Source organism: Cibotium barometz, chromosome 29 (genome assembly GCF_041138505.1).
Source record: "Cibotium barometz isolate CiBa-2024 chromosome 29, ASM4113850v1, whole genome shotgun sequence".
Taxonomy (NCBI): domain Eukaryota; kingdom Viridiplantae; phylum Streptophyta; class Polypodiopsida; order Cyatheales; family Cibotiaceae; genus Cibotium; species Cibotium barometz.
Window position 1 is genome coordinate 20084628 of NC_141074.1, and position 10963 is coordinate 20095590.

At 40.6% G+C, this 10963-nt stretch overlaps 1 protein-coding gene across 1 annotated transcript; it reads left to right on the forward strand.

The window, feature by feature from the left end:
• The first annotated feature begins 8334 nt into the window (after positions 1–8334).
• LOC147621950 (uncharacterized) lies at positions 8335–10093 on the forward strand. The gene has a single exon (XM_086823655.1). The coding sequence runs from the start codon at positions 8627–8629 to the stop codon at positions 9806–9808; it is 1182 nt and encodes a 393-aa protein (XP_086679781.1). The 5' UTR covers positions 8335–8626; the 3' UTR covers positions 9809–10093.
• The last annotated feature ends 870 nt before the right edge of the window (positions 10094–10963 follow it).

Here is a 10963-nt window from a genome sequence, read left to right on the forward strand (position 1 = left end):
AGCTCTCTTTGATCACTCCAAGGCGACTCAAGAAAGAGATTAAGGCTTTTGACACTATCTATGTGTTACATGTTACCCAAGAGGGGATGGAAGGCAGTGGACAGCACATAGATGAGGAAATGGCAACTCTTCTTAAGGAGTATGAAGATATTTTGCAAGTGCCAAAGAGTCTACCACCTAAGAGGGAGATTGACCATGCTATAGTACTTGAACCGAATGCAAAGGTTGTCAACAAGCCTCCTTACCATTTGTCTAAGGTAGAAAGAGAGGAAGTGGCTAAGCAAGTGCAAGATTTGCTTGCTATGGGTCTTATTCAACCTTCACAATCTCCATTTGCATCTCCCGTTCTCTTGGTGAAGAAGAAGGATGGATCCTTTCGCATGTGCATTGATTATCATGACTTGAACAAGGTCACAATCAAGAATAGGTATCCCATACCTCGCATTGATGATCTTCTTGATGAGCTCAAAGGGGCAAAGTTCTTCACCAAGATTGATTTGAGATCGGGATATCATCAAATAAGGATGAAGGAAGGTGATGAAGAGAAGACAGCATTTAGGACGGAAAGGGGATTGTTTCACTTCATGGTGATGCCCTTTGGTCTTACAAATGCTCCGGCCACTTTTCAAGCATTGATGAATCGGATATTGGCTCCCCTTCTTTTCAAGTTTGTGCTAGTGTTCTTCGATGACATCTTGATCTATAGCAAGAGCAAAGGGGAACATCTATGTCATGTGAAGCAAGTGTTTGAAGTGTTGAGGAAGCACAAGCTTTATGCAAAGGAGAGCAAATGCACATTCATGGTCAATGAAGTGGTTTCCTTCATCCATTACCTATTCCGGATAGTAAATGGACTCACATTTCTATGGACTTCATCACGGGTCTACCAAAGACAAAGCATGGATGGGATCAAATATTTGTGGTGATTGATAGGCTTACAAAATCAGCCCATTTCATTGCTTCAAAGACCACTTATGGAGCATCTCATATTGCCAAGCAATTTTTGGAACATGTATTCAAGATACATGGCTTGCCACTCAACATAGTTTGTGATCGAGATACCAAGTTCATGGGGACTTTTTGGAGGTCATTATATGAGAGCTTGGGTACTCAAATCACTCCATCTACGGCCTATCACCCTCAAACGGATGGGCAAACGGAGTGCACAAACAAATGGCTTGAGGTGTACTTGAGGCACTATTGTCATGACATGCAAACATCTTGGGATGAGTGGCTTTATCTTGCTGAATTTTGCCATAATTCAAGCAAGCATTTGAGTATTGGCATGTCACCATTTGAGGCTCTCTATGGATATCAAGTACATGTGCCATCGATAGCCTTCCATGAAGACAAAGTGGTCAATCCATTGGCAAAAGAAGAGTTGGAAAGAATGAGACAACTTCTTCAACTTTGCAAGGACAATATGAAGAAGGCTCAAGATGTCATGAAGGCTAATGCGGATGTTCATAGAAGGAATGTGGAGTTTCAAGAGGATGATTATGTGCTATTGAAGCTTCCCAAGAGTCGGCATAACACTCTCAAAGGTGTAACCAACTCAAAATTGGCTCATAGGTATTATGGACCATACTTGATTATCAAGAGGGTTGGTGATTTGGCCTACAAGTTGGATTTGCCTTCGTCGACAAGGATCCATAATGTGTTTCATGTATCTAACCTTAAGAGGTTTATGGGATCTTTGCCTCAAGAGATGGAAGAGCTTCCACCCATGAATGAAGAAGGTGAGATCATTTATGAGCCGGAGAGGGTTATTGGCAAGAGGACAAGAGAGTTGAGGAATCGGAATATTGATGAATACCTTGTCAAATGGAAGCAATTACCCATGGATGAGGCTACTTGGCAATCATTGGAGTATGTCCAACAACATGGCTTACTTGTGGATGACTTTCCGTGACCAAGTGGTATGGTTTACTTGAGCAAATTGGGTAATATGAGGAGAAGTATACATGCTGTAATTTCTGGACAGCTTTGGGAAGGTCTACTATTGGGCCTATTTTTCTACTCCAACAAGCTTCATGGTGTATCCTAATGAAAGATTATGATGTGGGCTACATATGGCTGAGTGTACATATCATTTTCAGCCCAATATATGGAGTCTAAATGAAGGATTTTCAAGGGTCTTCATCGACTAGAAGGGCTGTCATAACAGTTCCACTCATACACTTTGGGCTTGAAGCTTTGTGGACTTGTATACATCCGGATTTTCATTGTATATGTGCTTTGGATGTACTTGAGAACTCTTAACCACTTCCCATTGATTACATTAGAGTCTCATACTTTGAGATTGTACATGTTATTGATTTTGAGGACAAAATCTTTGGGAAGGGATGGTTTGTAATAAAGTAGGAACTTTATTCAATAGGGTTAATAATGGGACAAGTCCATGTATAAAAGAGGGGACTTGGACCATGGTTGTAACTTTTGATGATCATTTTTAGAAATGGAAATTTATGTTTCTTGGAGCTCATGGCTTCTCTCTTGGCTTGTGGAAGGCTATTTCCATTCTCTTGGTGAGAGACTAAACACACTTAGGCATCATGTTTACATGGTGATTACTCATATTTTTCATGCATTACATCCCTTCATTCCAAAATATAAGGCACTTTTGAAAAAAAAATACCTACACGTAGAGCCCATTACACCCAATACATATCACATGGGCTGTACACAACATACCTCAAGGGAGACCAAGCATATCCTAGGATATTCCCTTTCCATAGAAAGGGGACATCACCTACATGCATGAAACTCATAAAAACCCCCTATTTAAGTTTCTCTAAAAAATAAACTATACCCCTTTCTAAGCATATGAGTCCGAATTATAAAATTCAAGTACCCCCTATTTAAGGTTTAAAAATCAAAAAGTTATACATGTGATAATTTGTAGCCCATGTAAGTAACATGGATGTAAGTGCTAGAAGCACAAAGACCTACATGTCCTCTCCAAAAATTGTTCAATGTGTAGTTAGCGTAATAGAGTAGTAAACTAATCAAGTTTTCAAACTACACCACTAGATGACATATTGTAAACTACAAGAAGAAATGAAACCCCTACTTTCATTCTCCCATGCCCTCTTGTTCCCCCCCCCCCTTGCCACCATAAATCCCCATCACCCGACTAACTTAAAAGCTTAAGCCCCCCTTCCAAAACCCGTCTTCCTTACACTCACGTGATACCATAAGATATGGCTTGTGAATCCCTAGGAAACGTATCAAGATCACATATACAACAAGAATATATTCGTGGTGTATTAACCATACATACCAGACGAGGAAAATTCTAACCACATAAAGATCACATGCAAGCCATTACCACCCTATATGAACCATAAAGACCATACAAACCCAACCATGGGCTATACTAAGCACATATATTTCATTTGGAGGTCATCCCAATCATACACGTGATATACAAACCATATAGGCCATGCACACAACCCATCGCCACCTTATAGGGATCATATAATTCATATGGACTAGATAACAGCTATAATGAGCAATGTTAATGGCTACAATGAGTACATGATAATCACTTGTAGGCCATCTAAATCATACATGTGCCGTATACACTATGCAAACCATATGGGGATAATAACAACTATATAAAGATGGTATCCAACCCATTCCCACCTTATATGGACCATATGTGATAGAGCACACCGTGAGAAGTCCAAGCATATAGACACCCATTCTAACCATATATGGATCACATATGGACCATACTAAGCACATCGGGAGAAGAACAAGCATGTGAATATCCCATATAGCCCATTGCATATATGTACACAGCATATACACCATCCAGGGCCATGATCTATGGACAATATAACCCATTCCACACATGTATGGACCATCTAGGGCCATATGGATAATACTATGCAAGTAAAGATCTCAAGGAGTCCAATCTAGCCATGTACACATTGACCATACGAGCCACACCAACAAACATATGCGGATCACATGTACCGTGCAGACCACATCGAGATGACATCAAGCATGTAAAGATCTTGAGCAATCCATTCTGACCATGTTTAGGCCACAAGGATCATGTAGAGAACCCCGTGAAAAGAGCGAGATATAGAGATCACATAGAGCCCACTCCACCCATGTATGAGACATATGGATCATATACAAGGCCACATTGAGATAACAACGAGCATGTAAAGATCTCGGGCAGCCCATTCCAACCATGTACAAATATCATATGGACCATGTAGAACACACCATTAGAAGACCAAGCTTGTGGAGATCACATAGTTCCCATTCCAATCATATACATATCACATGGACCATATAGAGCACAAATTGATCACACTTGAACCACATAAAGATAGCATACAACCCATTTCCACCTTATACAGACCATATAAACCATGTGGATAACACATGGGTCATACACTGAGCACGTACAGACTTGTAGGCCATCCCGATCTCATACATATTCTATTTGGACCACTTTGAACACATATAAGCTATATCAATAAGCACATAAGGACATGTAGCCCATTACATTATGTGGACCATAAACACCATTTATCTTGTCTAAGCGCTATACTGGCCACATTAAGATCAGTTGTGCCTCTTGTGGGCCATCACGATCATACACATGATGTATGGATTATGTAGACCACGTATGCAACACATTGCCACTTTATAGACCACCTAATGGCTATACCAACACATTGCCACTTTATAGACCACCTAATGGCTATACCAAGAACATTAAGATCAATACATGTGCCATATGCACCATGTAAACCATGAGGGAACCATACCAACTATATATTAAATATCGTATGCAAGACATTGCCACTTTATAGACCACCTAATGGCTATACCAAGAACATTAAGATCAGTACATGTGCCATATGCACCATGTAAACCATGAGGGAACCATACCAACTATATATATGAGGGAACCATACCAACTATATATTAAATATCATATGTAACCTATTCCCAATTTAAATGGACCATATAGACCATATATATGAGGGAACCATACCAACTATATATTAAATATCATATGTAACCTATTCCCAATTTAAATGGACCATATAGACCACCATACGGACCACACGAGGACCTTAGTAAGCACATAAGGATCACGTGTAACCCATTTCAATAATACATGTACCATATGGACCTCAAGGACCAAACAAGTGCAATAGGGACCATTTAAAGATCACATGTATAGCATAAACAAATCACTTGAAACCTCTATTCTCACAACATGCATGGTAAAGCACATATAGGGCCACACATATGGGCCATTTAGAGAATTCAAACAATACAAACCACACAAGGAATATACCGACCAAGTGAACATCACACACATCCTATCCTAACCATATAGGCCCCATCGCAACAACAATATTGTGTAAGTGAAAATCTCGAGCAACCCACCCTGACCATGTACAACACATATGCACCATACAGATAACACTAGGATGACACCAAGCATATAGAGATCATCTAGAGCCCATTCCAACCATGTGCGAGGAGACATATAGAGATCATCTAGAGCCCATTCCAACCATGTGCGAGGAGACATATAGACCATACAGACCTCACTAAGATAACAACCAGCATATAGAGATTACATAGAGCCCATTTCAACAATATGGACCATCTAAGGCCATGATCTATGACATCATGCATGGTCATCATGTGGATCATGCATGTGTGTCCATGGTGCACATGATAGCATGTATGTCCATGACAAGTCCACATCACATGCATGTATGTACATGATAAGGCCATGGCACATGCTGACATGGACACATCAAGTGCCACATCATCAGAGTAGTCCATATAAGCAAAACCCATGAAACCAAAGCTTGCCAAAAAAAACTCACCTTTATATTTTATAAGCCTTTTCTCACTAGGCTGCTTGGGAGTAGGTGACGTGAGGCACCCTTGATCAATCAAAAGGCTTTTACAAGTGTTTGGCATTTCTACCTGGATTCTTCATGTTATGGCCTTGAAGTATAAGACTTGGGAGCATTTCAAAAGAGCTTACAATGTTGAATGACAATGATTACAATATAAGCACAATGTTGAATGACAGTGATTACAATATAAGTACAATGTTGATTACAGTGATTACAGTAAAGAAGGTGCTTATTACAAGAACTTACAATGTTGAATGATAGTGATTACAATATAAGTACAATGTTGAATGACAGTGATTACAATATAAGTACAATGTTGAATGACAGTGATTACAATATAAGTACAATGTTGAATGACAGTGATTACAATATAAGTACAGTAAAGAAGGCGCTTATTACAAAGTGTGTGGACATTGTAAGTGAAGAACCATGTTAACCAAAAGTGGTTAACACCATCGATAACACATGCTTCAATAAGAGTTGTAAAATAATTACACCCCTTGCACCCTATGTCCCCCCTCCCTTGCCCCCCTCCCCCCCCTTCACACACACGACCTACTATATCCAAGGGAGGTCTTTTATGCGAGATTACTTCAACAACTTTAAATTGTTATGCGTTTAAAATTTTCCCTCATTCTAAAAGCATTATACATGACAAGTGAGTCATTGTTCCATTTTTTATAAAGGCATTTTACATAGTTTGTGTTGACAAGCTTTGAGAGTACTTGTTTTCACATTGATGAGTCGACGCGGTGGTGTAATGTGAATGCTAAAAGGCCATCACAATATCTAAGCTTTTTATTTATGTAGGTAGAAAGTTGTGTAACAATATTGATCACCCCTCAATCTCAAGCTCTTCACCTCTTTGAACTAAGGGAGGGTGTTAGAATGACCTAAGCCTATGACCTTAGTCTACTGAATAATAGTCCATGGGCGAATAGTCTACGAATAAAATAGAGGATATGCAAGTTTCCACTTTATTATTTCTTAATTGTGAGAATGGAAAGAATCCAACATTATTTCTCACTCAGTATGTGATTACTCTATTCTCGCAAGATGTAGTTGTGTGTGTGTTCCCTCTCCCTCTCTTCTCACCTTCCCTTCCACTCTACTCTAATTTACCAATATCTTTATGAAATATTTTGTCAAAATAAAAATCCTAAGAAGGGAAGATAAAATATGTTAAATAATAGATACATACATTTTATGTATCTCCTTTGAATGAATTTGCACAAAACATTGATTGAACAAAAAGATTTGTACATGGTCCACTCACATGAGATGTAATGTATAACACACATTTTGTCTAAACTTGATAAGAAGTGATTGCTCTATTGTTCTATGCAAGAGAATGGGACTAAATTTATCTATTGAAGCCTCATGACATCTAAAGTTTCCTAGACTAGTCATCACAAGTGCCTACCATGTTGACAAGTGCTTATAGATTGCAAAATTACAAATGATGGTTTGTGGCTTCCCATGGATGAAAGTAGTCAACCAAAAATTTACTCATTTTGCTATCAAAAGCGAAACATGTAATGTATAATTTATATTCCTTGCACATGGAAAATGATTTTAGATTCACATTAATTCACCTTGTCATATGTTTTTGTAATGTTTTTGTAATGATTTTAGATTCACATTAATTCACCTTGTCGTATGTTTTTGTAATGTTTACAAATTGTCAAATAGATTTCTACTTAAAATTCACTCTCTAAAAGAATCTTTCTCTGTAGTAGGACAAGCATTTGCCCACGTTTGAATTATGCAAGTGCCAAAGAAAGACATAAAATTGTAACACATAATAATTTTTAAAATACTGCAACATTTTTGTCAAGTGTCACACATATACAAAATTAATTGTTCTTGTCCAGTAAATTAAGATGCCCTCTATAAATCTATCACAAGTTAAGATTGCCAATCTTTGATACATGTAAAGTATTTAGACACCAATGTCAAGGCATATGTTTGCCATAGATTTACAACAAAATCAATGGGACTTGCATGCATTGAATACTGGTATCAATTATTTTTGTTATCCATTCCTATCAAAAAATAGCAAAATCTTTCCAAAGAAGCATCAACAAATATTCAAGAGGAAGAAGCATCAACAGATATACAAGAGATTTCCCTATGATTCTCTCGCTCTCTCCACACACACACACACACGCACATATGTGTGTGTTCCTTCATTCTCTCCCTCTCTCATGTTCCATGTTTCAGACAACAAAAAGCACCTCTCAAGCATGTGTGTGTAACAGTTTTCTTCAACAACCTCCTAGTCAGTGACTAATTTAAAACCATAGGAACTTTTAGATGTTTGAGTAATTAGGAGAAATGTGGCACAAAGCTGCGTTGCTACGTGGCAATGCATAAAGATATGCCAAGTCGGATTCTAGTCCCCTTGATTCGGTGCCGCCACAGCCAAGCAGCTAGGGCGAGATCGCTGGTAAGCCAGCCCACCGGAAAACCCTTCAATTTTCCCACTCCTCTGTCTCCGCACCATGAATCGAGCTCACCTGCGTGCTGTGCGCTGCTCTCTTGAATTCCAGCCGCCCAATTCGTTCGCTTTTCTTCTCCTTCTTCTACCCTTTCTTACCCGCAGCATTTTGCACTCTGCAAACGGTGGATGATCTGCCCTTCTGCTTTCGCGCCTTCTTGCTTTTCTGCTGTGTGTGTGTGCGTGTGTGTGTGTGTGTGTGTGGCGGGGCAACATGAGTTTCCGATCGTCTAAGCAGGGTTCTTCCGAGATTCACCTCCCCGCAGATGTGAACTGGGACATGCTGGACAAATCCAAGTTCTTCATCTTTGGCGCTGCCCTCTTTTCTGGGGTCTCGGGCACCCTCTACCCGATCATGGTGCTCAAGACAAGACAGCAGGTATCCTCTTCCCAGTCCTCTTCAAGCTTCAAGCTCTGCTGCAGCATACTGCGACAAGAAGGAGTGGCTGGCCTTTACAGAGGCTTCCCTACCTCTCTTTTGGGCACCATACCCGCCCGCGTCCTCTACATGAGTACCCTCGAAATCACCAAAAGCACAGTCGGAGATATTGCCCTGAGATTAGGGTTTTCTGACTCAACTGCTGCCGCCACATCAAATGCAGTGGGCGGGCTCACTGCCTCTGTTGCAGCTCAGCTTGTCTGGACTCCTGTGGATGTCATCAGCCAGCGTCTCATGGTGCAAGGTAAGCACTCAAGCCCTAGCAGAGAAAGCGGCGGAAACCCTAGTCATAGATATGGTGGAAACCCTAGTCGTAGATATGGTGGAAACCTTAACCTTAGCACAAAAAGCCACATATTTGGTGGGAACCTCAAGTCAACCCCTGGCTCAAGAAGTGCAAACCCTGGAAGTTACAAAGGTGGAAACTTTACCCCAAGCGCCAATACAGTTAACTACAAGGGAGGCCTTGATGCATTCCGTTCTATTATCAGAGCAGATGGATGGAGGGGACTCTATCGCGGTTTCGGCATGTCTATCCTGACATATGCACCTTCAAATGCGCTATGGTGGGCATCTTATTGTCTTGCACAGAGAACAGTATGGAGCAATTTAGGGTATTACAGGAACATAGCTGGGGACTACCCAGCCCCAAGTTCATGTCTAGTGGTTGGGGTCCAAGGGGCAAGTGCCGCCTGTGCAGGAGGAGTAACAGCTTTGCTCACCACTCCATTAGACACGATCAAAACACGGCTGCAAGTGTTGGCAGGGGGAGGGAACAAGAAGCCCACTGTAAGAGAGACAGTGACTAGCCTTATCAAAGAGGGTGGGTGGAGGGCATGCTACAGAGGGATCGGCCCTCGATGGGCAATGATGGTGATTTCTGCAACCACCATGATCACCACATATGAGTTCTTGAAGCGCCTTTCTAAGAAAAAAGACATCATTGAGAGCACATAGATCAGTGTAGGGAAAATATTGGGGTATGCAAAAGGCCCAAGGTTTGCATGCTGAAAGGGAAAGGCCTCACTAAGAGGGGTGGTAATCTCCCTGAATCAGGTTACCATTGTCAAGCTTGAAGTGGTGGCGCTGTAAATCTAGTGGTAGTGTACATATAGTGTCCCAGAAGACTGGGTTTTGCATTTGAAAGGATGAGCTCACATAAAGGTGTGATTACAGTTGGAAATGTAGCACATATCCCTTGTAAATTTTGTCTTTCATTTATACAGGGGAACAAATGTTTGTCTTGGAAACTTCTTTCTCTCATTCTGTCTGTAGGGTTTTTACAAAAAAGAGTAGATTTCACTTGTGTTTGGAAGATTGCAGCCCACGCAGATGGCAGTAGGCATATTGCTTTATACCTTTATTTATTTAAGTCACATTTTACACAAGTGATTGATCTTGGTTGTAATCATTCCCACAAGTTTACCTGCACTCCAGTGTAGATGCCAATGGTGGAAGCAGCTTCACATGAATATTGTGCTGGGGTTGCTGATGTGCAGGCAGTTAAATGGCTGGCACCCCTTCCTATTATCGCGTAGTGGTTCCTACAGCAGTCTCTTGCTATTCCCATTGATGAGGTTCCTTGAGTGGCGCTGAGGCTTTGTCTAGCTATTTAAAAATCTCCACCTTTGTCCTGTGAGCACCAAGACATTGTCTAGTCATTCAAAAATCTCATGAAAACCTTCTATGCTCCATGACTGCATTGGGCCTCACATGCATCTTCGGGGCACAATTCAATGTGTATTAAAGATTGAAAGATTTATGGTCTTGGCTCAATTAGGTCAAAGCCAGTCTATACTGCTGGATGTAGGGTTTAGAGTGCATCTCCACTTGTGAGCCTCCTTGTGGGGGACATCGGAGTGCATATACGTAAGTGTTATATTTACTGACATGTAAACAGTCTCTTAATTAAGTGTAAAGGTAGTGTGAATATGCTTTAATGCACTCACTTTGAGGCTAGGTTTAGCGCATATATAAAGGACCCTCATGTAACATTATACATAAGGGCAATTGACCTAAAGCAAGTTCCCTTGTGCTCTCTCTCTCGTGCAAGAGTGTGTGTGTTCATGTAGTCAAATGTTTCTCTCTCTCCTTATCTCTCACATTGACTGT